This window comes from Lepisma saccharinum, chromosome 28, assembly GCF_977018435.1.
Source record: "Lepisma saccharinum chromosome 28, izLepSacc3.1, whole genome shotgun sequence".
In the NCBI taxonomy this organism is placed as follows: Eukaryota; Metazoa; Arthropoda; class Insecta; order Zygentoma; family Lepismatidae; genus Lepisma; species Lepisma saccharinum.
In genome coordinates this window covers 2427161-2447912 of record NC_139256.1, presented here as the reverse complement: position 1 = coordinate 2447912, position 20752 = coordinate 2427161, and the positions used below count along the sequence as shown (strand labels likewise).

Here is a 20752-nt window from a genome sequence, read left to right as displayed (position 1 = left end):
TTCGACCAATATTCTCCCGTCGTTTAAAACCAAATATTATCTATTAAACGAAAAGTTCACGATTGTCAATAAACGGTTTAACCTATCTGAGCATAAGGTGAATGTAAATACTAAATTTAATAGAAAGGTTCTCCAAAATTTCTCTTCCACTGTCTACGTAAGGTCAGTACCCAGGGGAGGGGCTATGTGGGCCATGCTCCCCCCTCGAACCCTAAAATATTTAAATGTGAACCTATAAATAAATAAATAAATACGAAAATAACATCGTCGATTTTTGAAATGTGTAAAAATTTTAATTTTGCTCTTGCATAAATGAATCTGTTTCTTGCGCAAAAGTCTTCAAGCTGATATATTGGGTGGTTTTAGTTTTATAATCATTGATGCAAGGCTACCAGATGTCGGATTCACCGATTTAGTCAGGACAGTGCGTTACTTTCAATCCCTGTCCCGACTTTTTCGAACTGCAATCGTGATGCGAAAATGTCTCTTTATTATTGTTTTTTTGTTAACTCACAATTAGACATGTTCTTTATTGTATGAATAATTCCTAGTACGCAACATTTAATTTATAAATATATTATTTTCTAAACATAGAATTATCATGACTTTTTAATGGCGCTCGCACTATTTGAACTATTTTGTAATATAATTGGGTCTGGCCTCTCCCTCAAATAAATCCTGAGTATGGGCCTGGTCAACGTCAATGACAGAAATGCAAGCAATATTCTTATTTATTTTTAACCCAATTAAAGGAAAGTGTAAGAATTTAAAAGAAATAAGAAAGAGCATAACTGTTGCTTTTCCTTACAAATTGTTGTTCTTCGAGGAAGAAAAATAAGAAGTATTTACTCCAGCACCTTAACACAGTGTCCCACGAGTCTCTCTTGACTAATACTGTCAAATGTGAGATGATTTTATGAATAAAATTTTCCGCCTGTTTACGTATAACGTTGCGCAGATTTGGTAGTTCGCATACGGTGTAATTATTTCGTGTTACCTTACTCAACAGCAAATATATTTCATAAGACTGTACTGGACACAAGACTTGCAAGACGTTCGATCCTCCATACTAGATGTTCCTTAAAAAAAACTGCCTTCCATTAAACAAAAGCATGGTAACATTATTTGTAATAGCAGTATATAGTGGCTACATTGTTCTGCATATGGAATTTATAAAAAAAAATAAACAAATAAATGAATTGACACACGTTCAACGGGATATTTTTATATATAAGATCGTGAATTATGATACTCTAACGATAATTGTGTACTGCTTCAAAGACATTGACAAATATTAATGAAATAGCTATTTATATGTGTGGCAATTCAGGACATGCTAATTTTACCCCTTTTCCCACTCGAGTTCAATGAAAGGATACCTCCGCAAATATCGAATGAAAAGTTCTCACCGTGCAATTCTCCATTAAATGTTTTCGCCGAGTCGTACTACTTTCGTTTTCTTTGTTACAAACAATACTTGTTTGCACGTTACATGCAGGAGAGTTACATCTACATTTCACATTGGTCAGCTCCTTCTACTTGGCTTAAGGAGCGAAAGCTTGTAGGGTAGTGGCTACCGTTCAGGATTGTCAATCTGATGGTCGTAGGTTCAAACCCTTCCGGTGGAAGAAAATTTTCGTAAGTTTTAGACATATCCCATTGTGTTCATTGTCCACGCCGTGCGAAACGGAATGATTCAGTTTGGAATTAACTATGGGGGGAGGGGAAATATTGAATTACAAAATCTCCATTTCGACGAACCGAGAAGTGGAGAAAAATTGAATAATTCTTATAAATATTAAAAATTACGTTCATTTTTTTAGTGGTGTAATCGTAGGTAAAATCAAAGATCTTAAGTGGAAGATTTTATCTTGCTCTGAACTCAGCCAAAAGGCATTTCGCACCGATCTAATATATTCTCCAATATATTTCAAAATGTTATTGAATGTTTCATGTCGATAATTTGACCAATGCATCCATTCTTGACGCTCAGACGATATTTTCTGCAACTACCTCTTCTCTCCAGTTCCTTCTCCTTCTTCTCTCCCCTCTTTCTGTTCTGCTTTTATCTCATATCGCCTTCCCTACTTTTCTCGCATCTTATCTCCATCCCACTCTTCTCCACTCCTCTTATCTCCTTTCCTGTCTTAGATTTCCGACTCCACTGCACTTTTCTCTCTTTTTTCGTTCTTCTCTTTTTCTCTCCTTTACTCTACTCTCCACTTCCCTCTTCTCGTCTCCTCCTCTCCTCTCGTCTCGTTTTCCTCCTCTTTTCTCTTCTTTGTTCTTTTTTCCTCATCTCTCCTCGAATCTTTTTCTATTCTCCTCACTACATCTCCTTTCTTCGTCTATCCTCTCTTTCTTCTCTCCTCTACTTTTCCTCTTCTCCTTCCGCTTTTTCTGTCTCCTCTCCATTGTAACCTTTCGTTTCCTCTCACCTCTTTTCCTTACTGTAGGCTCATTAGCGATGAAATACTAGAAAACATATTTTTTTCTTTCAGAAAGAATTTTGTCATTTGCGATATAATAGTGATATTTTTAATAATTTTATACAATAATACTTGTTTATATTTCTTTCGCGTATTTTATAAATATCTATTGTGCATGTGGCAACCCTGAAATTGAGCCTAACTCTGCACGCAACCCACCAACGGCTTGCGTAAATTGGGTTGCCTAGTTTAAAATGTCGTTGTCCTAAAACTTTTGAGAGACACTGTACGAGTATTCGAGTAGAGGCAGGATGGACTCCAGGCAGCTCAGTCCATGAATTGTTTCAGAACAACAAATTAAGCATAGCATCTTATATTGAGGTAACAAAAATTTAGTATAAAATAAGAAATAAAACATTTCTACGTTCGTAATATGTGCAATCCTGTGAATATCGCTCAATATCCAATTTGTACTTAATTTTATTGTTCCGATCAAATTATTTACACAACTAGTGGGTCATTAGTTTTGATGGCTTCATTATACAGGGTGTTTCAGAAATAATTGATGGATTACAAAAATTTATTGCAAGTAAACTATTGAACTTTCGTTAATGAAACCAGTCCGGAACGAACGAGGAATGAAAACAGTTTAACACCTACATAACACCTACAAACGTTCAATATATGCACCACGGGTGACAAGGCATGCATCAAAACGATAGGAACGCAAACGGTTGTGTGTGCATATTTCGTTAAGCTGAGAGTTCATATCCTTGCCGCTAGGCGACACTCAAATCACTCAGTGTTTTGTGCAATGTTTTGGTCCCCAAGATTAAGGGACCTTACACAGTCTTACTTCCTTTTGTGGGGTTTCATCAAACACAAGGTATTCGTCTCGCCGATGCCGCATGATATGGCATCCCTAAGGGAGCGTAACACCGCAGCGATATCGAGAGGCCCATGTTGATGCAAGTGTTGCAAGAAGTAGAATATCGTGTCGATTCCTGCCGTGTCACCCATGGTGCACACATTGAACATTTGTGAAGAAGAAGAAAAAAAAACAGTTCCTCGTTCGTTCTGGATTGGTTTCATTAACGTAAGTGCAATAAATTTTTGTTAACTTCTCAATTATTTCTGAAACACCCGGTACAATAACATAAACTTAAGAACTGCTATAATGTGTATGGAACGCTCGGGTATTATTTACAAACACGTGATATTTGAAACTGCCTCGAATGATTATTCCATATTTGTCTCATTATATTACTTTACAGAGCTCGTATCTTAATTTATGTAAACTGTGTTAAACTTTCACAACCATTTTATTTTTTATACTGTTAAGTAGTAATATTGGTGTATTAGAAAGGCATAAAGTTAGTATCGTAGTTGTTAATATAATGCACATTGCTGTCTGCTAAGCACCTTAATATGGGGATACGAATGTCTTGTATGATGCGCATACTCTAGGTGAAAGCGTTGCAATCCAGCGAGTAGGAAAATAGATAACATACAGAAACAAACAACCATTAGTTTCAATCACTATACCGTAAGATTACACCGTTTACTATGTTCATCGCGTATATCTGTAGACCAGTGGTTCTCAACCTTCTCCAGTCCGGGACCCACCTTGAAGGATATTACACTTCATGGACACCGGCAGAATTACTTGTAGGGGTGTGCACCCAGTTTATAATCATATTTTTGCTAACGTCGAGTATTTTAAGAAGCACCCTTTTACGCTTGCTTAAACAAATTACACATACTTCTTTATAGAAAAGTAAATATGTAATTTAAAAGACGAATTTACTCTAGTCTAACATACAACTAAACACACATGCTGTTATTGAGAGATGGTAAAGCGCGAATAACAGAAATGTAGAGTTTAGACCACGTACAGAACGAGTTGAATTTAAATTGTTAAAACAATTAGTAATTTAAATACAATAGGTTTTTAAGACACAGTAAATATATTTTCGAGCCTGACTTTGCGGCCCACCCAACGCCTCTTCCCCGGGACCCAGCAGTGTGTCGCGCCCCATAGGTTGAGAAACGATACTGTAGAGTTTTTATAGAAGTTACGCTATTTTATCTGGACATATCTTCGCCATAAATTAAAATAGCAGGACAGTTATCGCTACTTGCCCGTGTGACGCCATGCAATTTTTTCTGAAAAATATTTTTCCGTTTGGTTAAATTTATCCTGAATGTTTATGCAACCACGCAACACGGGCTTATTTGTAATTACTTTAAACAAAACACATGACCTATCTATGAATAATCAGGTACAGATATCTGCGTCGTGTCTGAAAATGTCGCAAAGTAAATGTGTGAAAATATATACAGGGTGAGTCAACTAAAATTACCACCGGAAATATTTCGTGAACAACAAAAAATATTTAAAAACTGCTTTCGCAGATATATAGATAGCTATGAGAGAGGCTTATGAAATTAGTGGACACAATACGTTCAACTAAGTAAGGAAGTACGATTTTCAACACAAACTTAGTTTTTTTAAAAAAATGGAAACCCCATTTTATTTTCAGCTCATTTGAAAGTACGGAAAAAATCATTAAGAATGGCGTTTTGTTACATTGTAATACATCAAATAGTTCTCAAGTAATTGTAACGTGAAGTTGACGCTTGAAACAAACATTCTCACAAGTTGATTCGTGTTTCGTAACATACATATCCCCCTTTTGACGCCATTCGTATATCGTAACAAACATGTTACTCTTCTGGATACTATGCGTTGTGGTTAGGAAAGTTGTTAAGTTCCAACAACTGCGGGTTACAATAAAAAGTGTAGTTTGTTGTTGGTTCTGATGCATCTTTCTGAGTTAACAAATAATTGTTAATTAAAAAGTATAAGTTTTAAACATTCCGCCATCAGTTACATACATAAATGTTAGTACAATAACGTCTTTCTAATTTTTAATTGGAGTTCATTTATTTACGTCATAATTTTTAGCACATTGGAACAATCAACTCTTCTCGTTTGGTTATGACAAATCTAAGTTTTCAACTTTTAAACTTTGCAGCTTATACACTTTTTCCTTCAAATTGATTTATCAAATAAAGCAAGGGCGTAACAAAGTGCACTAATTAACAAAACGTACATCAGAACTGTTGCTGAGAAAATAGTATTTTCAGACTGAAAAGGACAAGAAGATACTTAACTATGGCGAGTGTAGGAAAAATGCAGCACAAGCGGGCAGGTTGTATGCGCGACGGCATTTGCGCTCGGTCTCTGCCGAAAGGCATAGTGAAGGATGCGCCTTCACGCTCAACTTCAGGTTATAATTACTTGAGAACTACTTGACGTATTACAATGTAACGAAAGCCATTCTTAATGATATTTTCCGTACTTTCAAATGAGCTAAAAATAAAATGGGGTTTAAATTTTAAAAAACTAAGTTTGTGTTGAAAATCGTACTTCCTTACGTAGTTGAACGTATTGTGTCCACTAATTTCATGAGCTCCTTTCATACCTATATATCTGCGAAAACAGTTTTTCATTATTTATTGTTGTTCACGAAATATTTCCGGTGGTAATTTTAGGTGACTCACCCGGTATATTTCCTGAAACAATGTCGCAATGAAAATGGGTCATACATGTCAGGCTGCCCCCATACTGCTAAAATTAAGTGATACGATTGGATTACGTGATTAGCCAATAGGGGAAGAAGATACTACCCGCATCGTGCGGGCGAGTATGTGGCAACATGCGAGCGACAAGGTAGAACAATGCCATGTAAACGATTGTTTCATTCCGGCATAATCCCTATTTGACACAGGTGAAACATTTTCATGTAACACTTAGATATCAGGATCATACTTCGTTAGAAAAAGAGTGTATTTTACATTGCGAAAACACTTCTTGCAGAAGTGAAAATGGCGTAAATTTAAACTAATATACGTATATGCTTCTCTGCTTCCCTTCAAACCTCCTTAATTAAATTGTGATGATGATAACCAGTGGCGACGATTAGAGGGGGGAATTGCTGCCACTTTTGCCCCGTCACTATGCTAAACCTTATCTAACAATGGAAAGTACACTGTCCTTGCCGCCATAGTTTTGGAACCCAATCGCCGTCACATAAACCAAAACGTGTCAATTAACACATAAGTTATATGTTGACTCCAACAACCCATTCACGTGCATAAACTGCAAATCAAGCCCTTTTTGGTGTCAAAATACACAAGAGAAATGCATAATAGGGTACTTTTATGAGCTGGTGTTCCCTGTGATGCACTAAAATGCATAGGGAAGATCAGACAAGATCATTTCAAAGATAACAAAATTTCACTTTTAATGCATCAACTGACACAGTTAAATGTGTAATTGTGTTATCTTTGAAATGATCTTGTCTGATCTTCCCTATTAATGTATTTTAGTGCATCACACGGAACACCAGCTGATAAAAGTGCCCTTTCATGCATTACTCTATGTATTTTGACACACCAAAAAGGGCATCATTTGAAGTATATGTACCTTAATGTGTTATTGGAGTCGATTGACACGTTTTGGGTTCTGTGTGTAGAGGCGCACATCGCGCAGTGGTAGGGATCTTATTTTAAATTGTAGGTCCAGTGCCGATTAACCCAGTGGCTCTCAATCTTCGTTAGCCTGCAATCCGGTAAATTACATTTTTAAAAGTCGATCCCAACAATTTCACTCGAAAATAGCTTTCTAGTTTTACCTTTATATGTTATATGTACCGGTACCCTTAAAATTTAATATTAATAAATAAATTAAGGCATAATCATAGAGAATAGGAGTTCGATTATGTGAAAAAATACACAATTTGGTTTAAATTCGTTGTCAACGACTGGATCTAATGGAATTAGTTTCCTTTTAAATTAATTCGGTAAATGCTGACACAGAAAATTTTCAATTAATCGTCACCACGCTACGACTGCCTTTATCCACAAGGGTTGCTTAAGGTACCCATTGATTTGAGGCTGCGTGAGCCCCAGAGCAGCTTTACGCGGGACAAAGCTGGAAACATTCCGATCTTACATCATCCACTCCGGGAATCGAACCCGGGTCTCCCGCGTGGCAGTCAGGTGCCCTACCGAATAGACCAGTTTAAAAATTTGGTCGTGTGTACATTGACGTATGCAGGATTTTTTTCGGGAGGGGATGCTTAATATGGAAGCGTTGTGAATTTCGAACTTACCATTGCAAATATGGCAATTTGAGGTTATTTTAAGGGCAGTTTGCGTACCATTATGTTATTTGTCCAGTTCTTCACGGATTTTATTTGAAAATGTTGCTTTTGCCCCTTCAGCACCCCTCTGCGTACGCCAGTGGTGTTACTTTTTGCTCCACCTTATAGAAGCGCATCTCTCGTCGCTTGGCCCTCAACAGTCTCATCGCGCGAGAAGCCAACCTGACCTGGTTGGAGGACGTCGCGTTTAACGGTTCCGGTCTTCCCGCGGTGGAGCAAAAGTTCACTGCAGAGAGGACTGCTTAGCCTTGAGACCCGAAGGGAGAACAGACAACAAGCATCTCGTTGGCTTACGTAACTAGCAGACCTCGCCGGTAGCTGACGTAATTTGCAGGCTGCACCGCAAGAATTGGTGCAACTGTAACTGGTGCAGATGCCCTTGTCGTTTTATGGTGTCCCCTACCACCAAGAGATTATCGCTTTTGCCTTGGGTCAGACAAATTCTACATATGTGATCGAGGGATACCAACTGCTCACACCCTTACCCAGGGTTGTTAGAAGATGCAGGAAACCATACATTCTAATGGGTTCGTAACAGGATCGGAACATTTTTCTCACACAATTTAAATTCGGTCCAAGTTGCGTATTGTTTCATTTCAATACGGAACTTTGACCCTATTTAAATTAATCCGGAAAAAACGTTCATGGACAGAATTGAAATACTTTTCACATAAAATTATTCTTTACGGTCCAGAACCCATTATTACACTTGTTGATTTTATCTCCTGGACCGTAATTGAATATTTTACATTTCTGGACCTTATCACGGTCTCTACCAAAATAAGAAATCGAAAAATATTGAACTTTTCATTATCATTCCTTGACCCGTATTTAGAAAAAGTTGAAATTTGCCAATAAAGAAAATACATGTTTATTTAGTGAAAAACTCCCACCAACAGGCCCGTTAAGATGAAAACTGAAGTTGTACTTAAACAAGAGAATTAGACTTGCTATATTTATTAATGCATCCTGGACTGCATTTGGCAGACTAGAGGCTGTGGCGTCTAAACTCGCAGCCAGTATAATGTTATGTGGATCTTGTGTTGTCGGCCCTCTATATTTAGGATTGTCCCTTCATCCATCTTATCCTACCACCATTCATCCTCATCATAGGCGCCGACTCCATGGGGCTTGGGGGGGGGGGGGGGGCTCCAGCCCCCCAAATAATTTTGCTTAAGAGGATCTAATGTATTATTTTGCTTCTCTTGTAAAGTTTCTCTGAATTGTGCCACATGCACTTAACTTTAAATACACATTTGAAATATTCTAGACCCTCAACTTTGGGGGGCTGAAACTGCTAAACCATCAACTTTAGGGGGCGGCTATGACCAGAGACAGCAAAACACATGACTTATTACTATATACTAAGTATGTAATTATGAGTATTGTTAAAATTTTTACTAAAAAGAGTTTCAAAAGAGGATGTGCATGAACTAAGGTAGTGGATGGGACGTTCGGGTTACAAATGGCTCTCACATGACATTCAGAACGAGATCATTGATATATTAGGGAGATCAGTTTTGCGCTCCGTGGTAGCAGATATTAAAAGTCGGGAATATTTTGCTATTATGGTTGACGAAACTTGTGACATATCCATCCGTGGACAATTAATATTCTGCATTCGAACTGCGAATAAAAATGTTGATATTTTTGAGGAATTCATGGGCCTTTATGAGATTCCAAACACTGAGGCCAAAACTTAAAAAAGGGAGAGAGTGAGTCATTCATTAATTTATTTCAGTGATCAGAGCCCCAATAATTTTGAATAGTCGGCGCCCCTGATCCTCATCTTCGCGATTAGCCAAAGGGGCAGAAAACGACGCAAAATAACAACACTACAATACAGTTATTTGTGCAATTAGGAAAAAGAATTGCCATCCAACGGAATCATTGAAACACGCACTAATAATTTAATTGACAAGTAGATGATTGTAAAAATCAAGAGAGAGTACACAGTGTGAGGTTATTTGCATGTTAAGAGTGCAAGTTAAGATATTTCGGCATTTTTTCAGAATCCGTAACAACAATAAGTTTCTCCCCTAACTGTATATGTAAGAAACATTTTTTAGTAGGTACCAATTACAAGTATAGGGCGAAATAAATATAGCAGTAGTTTTCAAGTTGTTACTTTCATTTCGGCATCATTCGATATAATACAGTAAGATACCAGCACGAAGACGCATATTCAGGAAGAACAATTTGTTACTTTTCACATTAACGCTCAGAATCATGCAAAAACAGCGCACATGTGCAACAGGCGTATCTAGAAATATATTCCGGGGGTGTCCGAACAAAGTATCCCAGAAATAATAATAACAATAATGTTGAAATTAAAACAAATAAATTATATACATTTATTAATATTGAATTTTTATTATTACATGAATACTAAAAAGGAGAGTATAACAGCATATATTTTTATTATCTACGCGTAGTTGCGTGTACCTAAGATCGCCAAATTTGTATAAAAACAAGGAAATTATTGTCAAATAGATAAAGAATTCAATATTTATTGAATAATTAAAAATTGATGCATATTATCATAAATCTTCTTTGATACTGTCCTTCAAGGCAGTATGATTCCAATATAATAATCCTTGTCTTCCAAGTTCATAGGAATTAAATAACCATGGATTGTATATAGTACAACAAATGCTAAAAAGTACATTTTCATTATTTGATTTTAGTACTTGGTAAATCTTTCTCGGGGGGGGGGGGGTCTGTAACCCCTGAACCCCCTAAATACGTCCTTGATGTGCAACTACTAAGTTTAACATAGATCACCTTATTTCCTAAATTATCCAAGTGCCTGGATGTGAAACACGTGACAATAAAATTTTACACACACAGAGAGAGTAGAAATACCAAACAGTAAAATAAAGAAAAATTGAAGACTGAAAGGTTAAGAAATAGAAAAATGGATGGAAAGAGAGTGAAAGAAAATGAGTAAGAAAGGAAGAGAGAAACGTGGAAAGAGAAGAGAAGTGAAAACGAAGGTAAAGAAGAGAGGTGAGGGAAACGTGGAAAGCGATATAAGTTAAGAGAAAGGGGTAAGAAGAGAAAATGGAAAGTAAGAAAGAGTAAGAAAACGTGGGAAGAAAAATGAAAAGGAAAGTGAGTTTATAAAATGCTCCGAAGAAAGAAGTCTTCACATCGAACATCAAAGTATTCGTGTTATGTGTGGAAGTAAGCCCATGTCAAGTGTGGATTTTAAAAGCAAATTTGAGAAAACATGATTGAAAAATGTAAACTTGTTACATTTATCTTGTGCTAATCAATTGAAAAAAAATGGGAAAAGTAATGACTAGGGACATTGAATTTTCGCGATGCGCGAAATCGCGAAATGTGAAAAAAAAAGATGCAATTTTGAACATTCTGCACGTAACTATACCCCCAATGATGAAATATTCATGAGTTTTATTCGCGAAGTAATGTGAAATGTTTGCTTTTCCACGAAATGAACGCTTTCTCGCGAAATAACCGTGAAATATCATCAAATCAAGTAGAAAACACGCAATCGAGGTTTTGCGCGCAAACTGTCTATTCGTAACGAAACGCTTGCCTAAAGTTTCCTACCACTTGCAGCTGAAGAACGTTTTATCTTCGATCACATCAAGACGACGCTGCAAATTGGGATTTCCCATGCACATAATCTCAGTTCGAGAACTTCGCTCCCTGTCAAGCTGCATTCCTTTCTTCCCCCGAATGTCTACTCAACTTCCAGTTTCATTGAACTTGCTAGCTGTAGCAGCGATAAGATTAGTCTGTTCCCGCACATCAAGGGAAACAATGGTGTCATTTGTGTTCAGTCATGAATGAATTTTGTTTATCATCATGTGATTTTCAACATGTGTTTCTGTATGTGCAGTAGTGATTATTTTATTTGTTGGAGAGCAAGGATATCCTTTAAATACATACAATTAATAAATCACTTGAGATATGCAATTTAGAAATGAAGTGATTTTGTGTTGATGTTTTCTTTTTGGTTGGACAGCTAAGTACTTGTGTATGTGTACAGTATATAAAAATGAAGTAGTTTATCAATTTATAGCTCTTTTGTATGTTGTTTCCTCTCATAATGAAAAAGTGTGTGCCATTTTTTTTTTCCACCGCTGGTATATACCGCTGATCTAACATTTTATTTACCATAAATTTGTCTCCCTAGTAATGACATACTTTTATAATGTGAAGTATTGGAAAATATTCAACTAGTCGCACCCACATCAACTAACTCTCTAGTCCATCGTTTCTAAACCTACGGTGCGCGACCCACTGCTGGGTCCCGACGGGTCATTTGGCGGGTTGCGGTCAGCCTCGACAAATTATTTACTATGTCTTAAAAACCTATTACATTTAAATTACTAAGATATATTGTTTTAACATTCTAAATTCAATCTGCGTACGTAGTCAAAAATTTACATTTATGTAAATCGTAAACTCTATAAAAGTTCGTTAAATTCGAGACTTTTCTGTGTTTGACGATGAAATGGGCAGTGAATATAAGCTGCTTCTGAGACTTAACGAGCACTCAGATACGCACATTCTTATAGGTCGCATGAGGTGTAATATCCTTCAAGGTGGGTCCCGGACTGAAAAAGGTTGAGAAGCACCGCTCTAGCCTTCTTAAACCCGAAGGTTTATGGTTTAGATCCAAACATCTTTCTGCAGATTTTATTTTCAAAAACTCTGATTTTCCTCTTATAGTGTACGGCACACATTTCAAACCATAAAAAGTGTGTGTGGTAGAACTAATAATTGGGATTTCGGCGTACCTAAATGGTTAGCGCTCTCGCCTATGGTGCGAGCGGTTCCGGGTGCGATTCCATGTGGAAGCCTCCAAAATTTCACAAGAACAATTGGAAAGCTAGATGAAAAGATGACACAGCGGACTGATCCCAAAAGCCAGAAAACAGCGCAGGCCCGTAGCCAGGCAGGGGCCAGGGAGGGATCAGCCCCCCCCCCCCTGACAGGGTCGCCAGCCCCCTTGACATTAGGTAAAACTATTTTATATTCTAATTTGTTTGAGATGCAGAGTGAAAATATAGACAGAATATATTATTTTGTTCCCAACTTCGTTCGTTCATTTTGTTTACGAGCAGAAGTCTAAGCAGCGGCAAGTGTTTAGAAGATTCTCTAGACTTTAGAAAGTTCTTTCATAGGGAGCCTTCTTTATCTGTACTTCCCTGCCCCTGTTGCAGCCTCTCGTTTGACAGAAATCTGTGACTTTGATGTCATTTTCCACATCTGCGTCAAATCTCAACAGATCCCATGTTTTATTGCTTTGGCCGGGGGTGGAATGTACGGTAGGTACTATGAATGAAGTGAATATTGTACATTTTAACATGTATGATATAAATATCTGTATCATCAAAAATAGTATGGAGTGTGTATTAATGGATGGTGTCAGTAGCAGTCATTAGCACTTCAAGAGATGTTTTAGATATAGAATAAAAAAAACCTGTAATATTTGTATGATATTTCTAAATTTTATATTTTAAATTAACTTAATGACCCCCGACATACATAATTTACCTTCATTTAATACTATTAAACTTTTGAAAATGGACTTGGTTTACGTAGCCCCCCCTGGAGGTCAGTTCTAGCTACGGGCCTGAAACAGCGGCAATGGGATTCGATGCGCTGACCAATAAAGAAGTCAATTGGCAGAACGGGGGTGTTGACTGACTGGTGTTTAAATTCAAGAAATAGAATGCAACAAGATTTATAAATGTGGGTTGACTCACCATGTTCAGTTTTCCCATTTTGTCCCATATGGTCATTGTGAATGGCGCACTGTCTTCTCAAACGCGAAGAAAAAACCACCCTACCCCATGTGCAGTCACTATCATAACACAATCAATTCTACTCGTCGCCGACACAATTTTGTAGACACGTCGAGCAACACAACTGTTTGCTACACAAAGATCACAACTTCGCAAATTTTGTTTTCATAATCTCTGCCGACGGACACACATCGCACGTGCGCTGACACACATCCGATTCGCATGATGATCGTAAGAAACACTAAACCGGTAAACACGGTGGTGTCTTTGCTGTGGTCGCTCAGGTGAGGCCCGGCGCAAGACAGCGCCGCTCCGTGGCCAAAGAGGGAAGCTTTATGACCCAGATGCAGGTAAAAGGGAGACCTCGACAAGCACGTGTTCTTTGACAATCGAGTTTATTGTTCTCTGGTTCTACTGCTGTAAACACAGACCGTCCGCGGGAAGATTATGCCTGTTCAAGCGTTAAATCGCTGGGATGCGGGAGGGAAACCGACGCGCCATCTACAATCGCTTCCCTGCCTTCGTCAAAATGATGCAAATTCAGTTTCCTTTGGACTTTTGTTTCGAGCGTTACGTTGGATATGAAAATGACACGATGGAATACAGTAATCGGTGACTTGACAATGGTGCAAGGTGAGAGTTCTCTTTTCCTCACGTTCCAAGTGTGACGAGACGATGTTTGCGTCTGTTGGCAAAATTTACTCAAATGGAGGGAGAAGCCGATGTTTTCCCATGCATCCAGCGCTCAGGTTGTGAACCTTCGGGCAGAAATTGAGACTTACGTATGATGCGCATGGATGGTGGTTGAAAAGGCTTGAACAAAGAAACATGTAGGGGGAGGGGGGTCGGATAGCACACTGAAGTGACTACCACACGCAGCCCAGATTAAGTCTTTGAACCGAGACGTGTCGGTTTGTAACCGGCTGTCGGTTCTAGGCTGGTTGAAGACCTGGCTATGCTTTTGAAGCGTGTGACTAAAAAGGTTCTAAAAAGTGTGCTTTCAGGTTCCTAAAATATGCTATAAAATCCTAAAATAGGTTCGAAAAATCCTAAAATAGGTTCTACAAATCTTAAGTTAGGCTCGAAAAATCTTGAAGCATGTTCAAAAAAACTTAAATAGTTCAAAATTCCTGCAAAATGCTGATTAGGTATAGTCACCGGCAATGAAAATGGGACACCTATATCTTGCATAACGTTATGTGTGTTGCCTAACCCTACGGCGATGGCAGAACTTACCATTGGAAATTTCCTATTAGAATCCACTCTTCGCCGTATAGTGACGCAACATTCTTTTTTCATGTTATCCACAGTCAAACTCCGCAATTTTGTCTGCGAGGATCATCTTATACGCTGAAAATAATATTCCAACAAAAACATAGTCAGTGGTGCAAACTTCAATGCTGAAATGCTAGTTTGCCACAAAGCACCGAAGTGACGCGAAAGTGATCAAGACCACACAGATCAGACCACTTTGCAGGGGCGCCGACCTGTCAAAATTATTGGGGGGCTCTGATCACTGAAATAAATTAATGAATGACTCACCTTCTCTTTTTTTTAAGTTTTGATCTCAGTGTTCGGAATCACGTAAAAGCCCGTGAATTCCTCAAAAATATCAAAATTTTTATTCACAGTTCTAATGCAGAATATTAATATTGTCCACGAATGGATATTTCACAAGTTTCATTAACCATAATATCAAAATATTCCCGACTTTTAATATCTGCTACCACGGAGCACAAAACAGATCTCCCTAATATATCAATGATCTCGTTCTGAATGTCATGTGAGAGCCATTTGTAGCCCAAAAGTCTCATCCACTACCCTAGTTCATGCACATCGTCTTTTGAAACTCTTTTAGTAAAAATTTTAACAATACTCATAATTACATACTTAGTATATAGTAATAAGTCATGTGTTTTGCTGTCTCTGGTCATAGCCCCCACAAAGTTGATGGTTTAGCGGTCTCAGCCCCCCCAAATTGATGGTCTAGAACATTTCAAATGTGTATTTAAAGTTAAGTTCATGTGGCACAATTCTGAGTAAACTTTACAAGAGAAGCAAAATAATACATTAGATTCTCTAAAGCAAAATTATTTGGGGGCTCTGCCCGCACATCGTTAACATTGGGGGGCTCGAGCCCCCCTAAGCACCATGGAGTCGGCGCCTATGCCACTTTGGATTGTTTAGGTAACAGTGGCACCAGACATTTTGCTTTGTTTAGAGCTTTGAAAAATCACCATGGACTTGGAGAAAGGGAAATAAACAGAGAGTACGTTTCAAACACGTTCGTCATTGATTTCTGTCGTGACCAAACAAAGCAAATGCCTCTGTGTGACATAAAAATCCTGTAAAACCTTTAGAAATATATAAAAACCTAAAGAAAAGGCTTGATTTATGCGCATATACCTAAAATAGGTTCTAACAAGCAAAATAGGCTTTTAGGCACTACAAAACTTCATCAGTTGCGTTTTTTAATGCAACGCTGATATAACTTATTATTTCTTACATACCTGTAAAGGAAAAAATAGCTTAAAAACCTAAAATCCGACGTCTAGTCATGACACATCGGTCTACTTGTCGCGCATGCGTCGTTAATGCTTTTCCTGCACATGAGGGGGGAAGTTCAGTGGCGCAACCTTGGGGGGAATCCTCTACCTTGGACAGAAGTCAATCCTAGTTGGGGCAAACTTTGGAGTAAAAAAAACAACAAGACTGCCAGAATCAAAGAGTAGCAGGACAAGAGGTTACTCAAGATCAAATTAGTTTTCACGTATTTCTTGCATTTTGTCTTCCAGATGCACCTGTAGGGGGCCGCAGAGAGGAGCAATTGCTTTCCTTGATTTAAAATTTGAGCAAATAAAAATACATTTCGTGAAATTTTCTTGCTCGCTTTGCCCGCAATTTCTGCTTCCCTTACAGTTTCAAGTTCCGAGCCGTAGCAAAGAGGCGGCGCTAGTCGGCCCCGGGAGCCGAACGATATAAATGAAAAAAATTGTAAAAGAGAATGCCATGGTGCACCGTGAAATTATTTGTACCCTATTAAATCAAATTGTTTCCAGTTTGCAAAAATTTGGATCTAAAAATTTTCTCGCTCGCAATGTGGTTCTCTTCTGTAATGAATTGTAATTTACCTGAGAGAGAAGTAAGACCAACTATGTACTTCAGACTGTTTCTGCTAAACGGTTTTTGTCTTACATGCACGAACAATTGTTTTGAGGAAAAAAAGCGCACACATTTGAGACACAATTTGAAGTTCAAAAGTATTTCAAACAGTTTGTTCTAACACAAATGCTTTAGCACGAACTTCTACCCACTTTCTGCGTCATTTAAGAGGATAATAACGTCTTTGATACTTCTACTACTACTATTATTGTTGTTGTTATTATTATTATTAGCACGTTTATCCTGATATTGCCCCCCCCCCTCCCCCGCCAAAAATTACTGGTTGCGCCTCTGAGGAAGTGAGTAATCAGGTTCGTGCAGATTATCATCTGTCGGATCTAATCTTCCCTTTCAAAATGAGAATTAGTCCAGATTAGGTATTAGAATTGTACTGAAATAAAGTATAAAATTATCTTATTTGATAAGAGACATTTTAAAGTAATTTTAAAAAATAGGTGGTTTAGTGTGGAAAAAATAGATTCATAATTAGTTCCCGAGATATTAACAATTAATTAGAGCTCTAATCTTTGGTACGTACAGTGGGTTCCACGAGTATTACCGTGCAAATTATCCATCACCATGTCCGTGCACTTTATTTGACCCAACAAGAGCTTCAAGAATTAAAAGAAAACTCAAAACAAGCTGCACCAGCATACATAAAAATCCATCGCTTAAAAACACAGGATGTAGGAGAAAAATTAATGAAAATGCTCTTGAATCCCACTGTACGTGCAATCCACAATCCGGTTCCCTCTGCGAGCAATGAGTCCAGGTTCAATTGCTGATGTACGTCCAGTCCCAATTAGTCTTAGGGGAAGAGAGTGAACTTAAAAACAACTGAAATGACCCCGAATTGAAAATTCTGAACGATCCCTTGGTGAAAGGTGCCCAGTTTTGAAAACCAAACGCTTTGGGAAACACATTCTAATAGATGCGCCTACGAAGACACGTAATTAGACGATCTCAAAAAAGAAAAAAGGAAATCTTGTGAAAGCAACGCCCTTGTAACAATAATACCAACAGCCTTGTTTCCCTGTCGCTCCTTGTATCGCGGTAACAAACACGCAACGTGGGGCTTTTCCCGGAAGAATCGATTGTGAAATGCGGTCAATAAAATCGAGAAATCGAATGCGAAGAAGACACTGCTCGGTCATACACTCATATTTCGCTGAACTCTACCGACAATTTTTTTTGTTTCTTTTTAATTTATAATTTATTTTTTTTACATCAATTTCCAGAGGGGAGAGTCGTGGCCATCGATGAGGCCCAGACGAGATCTGGTTTATTATTATTTTACTTCGCTCATCTGCCACTTTTTAGCTAACTTGCAAAGATGGGGATGAGTGATGACATGATGAAATTGACGACTGGACACTCGCAAACATCCATGCCCAGGCCGGGATTCCAACCCGGGACCCCTGGCGTCGTAGCGCGAGGTGCTAACCACTCCGCCACGGGTCCGGCGAGAATTGAGACGATAACGAGAATATGCCAAGTCTCGTGTAGCGGCGATGCCATTCCTCTTGCGCTTAACGGTTGCCGTGATGCGGAGAAACGCGCGACAGAACTTCTGTCGTCTGCTTCTATTGAAATGAAATGGTGTAACGCCCACTACAGGGAAACTCGCGGAATTTCCATGCCAGAAGTCTGCAGGTTATCTAAAGCTTGACGCCCACCGAGACACCGGAAGCGCGGCAACAGAACAGTTTCGCTTCCGGCATCTCAGTGGGCGATAACCTGTAACATACCCTGCAGAATTCTAGCCGGAAATTCCGTGCTTCGGTTCCGCACGTTTGCCTATAGTTGGCGTTACACAATTTGATTCCAATAGAAGCAGACAACAGAAGTTCTGTTGCCGGATATTTCCGAGTTTCTCCGGGATTCAGTAGGCGCTAAACCTTTATTCGGCTGCTCCTCCCTGGTTTCGATTACCACACAGAGCAAGGTCCCTATACTGCTTTTCCGGATTCTCTGGAGTAGCGACGCGCAGAGGGGAAAGCTTGTGGGCGGGGCCAGACTAGGTGGGGAAGGGTGCGGGATGAAAGCAACAAAGTGCTGCGCGGTGTAACGGCCGTAAAGCAAAACGCTTTCTGCTGCCAATTTCTTCTTTTATTCTTAACAATGGCCAGTGTATTGTTTTACACAAATAACAAATAATATTGCACGTTTATTTGTCTTTTGATGCTACGAAGAACTGAAAAAAAAATTAAAACAAATTTAAACATACATTTTCAAAAAACATGCAAATAACCACAAACTATGAAACATCATGTTAAAAATGAGTTTTAAACAAGTATGAAAAACATGTTTCAAACACTTTGTTTTAAACATTTGTAAAGAAAACAAAGCCATGTGTTTTAAACTTTTCAAACAAGTTGTTCTCGAACACATTCAACACTATGAGGCGCTCTCCTGAATGCAGAGTTCCCATAGACTTGCGAGCTGACATGTTTACTACGGAACTACTGGACCGCGAATGAGCCCCTCCCGTGGATGCCCCTCCCCTCCGCGAGTTCATTGGACGAGGCGCACACCCTTCAACATGCGCATAGAACGCGTTCGCGTTCTCTTACTCCAGAGAATCCGGGAAAGGAATATACATGCATGTGGTCTTAATGAATTATCAACATAGAGCGACCCATCGGAACTTCAGTCACGCGCTTTTATGGAGCGTAACAGAGAAAACAACGACCTTCGTAGGGTATGGAGCTTACATTTGCAAGATAGCTCTTCCACACGCATGACATACCATGCGAAGTTCCAGTCTTACACTCGCAAGGTCGATAATATATCTTGCATAAACATTACTCGGAAATAATTATTATTTAATTACACCAGTTTTGATTTTGTATGTTGCGTGGACACATGACGGTCGAAGACAAGTCAATTTTCGCTGCCACCTAACTACAAAAAAGGAGGACTGCTTTTCAAGTATTGACGGCCATTAAGTAGTTACTCTAATTAATGTAATTTTAATGATAATTTTAAAATATATATGCACGGTAGACAGAAGTGCGGCAATTTATAACCATTATATATTTATATGCCTGATAAAATATCAAATTTAAATAAATATAACTGTTGCGTCCAGTATTGTTTTCATAAAATGTAACTTGTAACAGTGCACAAAGTTTTGAATTGAGAAGAGGGAATCAGGAGAGATTCCATTCGCAGGAAAGAAACTGAATCCACAGGTATGTTCGAGTCTCTGCTGGGAAGCAAACCGTCCACTTCTGTACTTCCGAGATTAATGCCCCACAACTTGATTCACTGAATTGGTGGCGCCAAAGGGGGCGGGGAAATCCCTGCCGGGTCAGCATGCAATCAAGCTCACCAGCAAACAAGCAAAAGCACAATGTTGCTTTGGGTCAAATATGCATATTTTGGTGAAAGATACTGCCCCTCCCCTTCAGTCAATCACTTCCTCTGGCTTCCTACTTGTTTTTCTCTCGCTGTCACTCATTAAGTGGTCTAATCTCATGCATTCTAGCCCTATGCACTGTTACAATAAGAGTAATACGACAGATAAAGGTATATCTGTGGTAATACCCCCATTTACAGGCAAATAACTGATCAAGAACGAAATGCAAGTTTCTTTGTATAATCTAATAGCTATGGGGCTTCCCGATAGTGTAGTGGTAACATTGTCGCCTTGTAATTAAGGGTTACCAGTTTCGATACCCAGTCGTGCCACATGACACAGTGGTTCGGATCCTACTTTAAACTGTAGGTCCAGTCCCTATTATCCTTTCTGTGCATAACGTGGACTTAAAATCAATCAATCAAATAGCTATGGATTTTCCAATCACCGTTTTGTAACAAAGCTGTACGTAATGTGTTTCCAGTCCGTTAGAAAGTCTGCATTGACAAGTATCGTCCGGAGATTCCAACGACCCCTCCACAGATGGATAACGTGCACAAAACGTGACACCTTCGTAGAAATTTGACACCAGAAACCGCCGTTCATCACACAGCGAGCGTGAGGGAATTGAATATGAATTCCTTGTGGCCTTGGGGCCGAGGACTTTCTCCTGTTTGTCGTAGTCTCACGTATTTACCCTGAAAGTGAAACACTACTAACGCCTTTCGTGGTCAGTGTACTGAATTAAGGGCGCTTCTGCTTACCAGGGATTCTACGAAGAAACAT

At 38.8% G+C, this 20752-nt stretch overlaps 1 protein-coding gene across 6 annotated transcripts in view; it reads right to left on the bottom strand.

The window, feature by feature from the left end:
* The window catches only part of DAAM (disheveled-associated activator of morphogenesis-like protein), a 460107-nt gene that overhangs the window by 263933 nt on the left and 175422 nt on the right, over positions 1-20752 (bottom strand). For 3 of the 6 annotated variants that reach the window (XM_083114201.1, XM_083114200.1, XM_083114202.1), the window contains exon 1: positions 13405-13661. The exons of the other annotated variants lie outside the window; for them this stretch is intronic. In XM_083114201.1, coding sequence (XP_082970327.1) covers positions 13405-13440 — 36 coding nt within the window. In that variant the 5' untranslated portion in view covers positions 13441-13661. Of the gene's footprint in view, positions 1-13404; positions 13662-20752 lie in introns of those variants that run through there. 6 annotated transcript variants of the gene reach the window in all.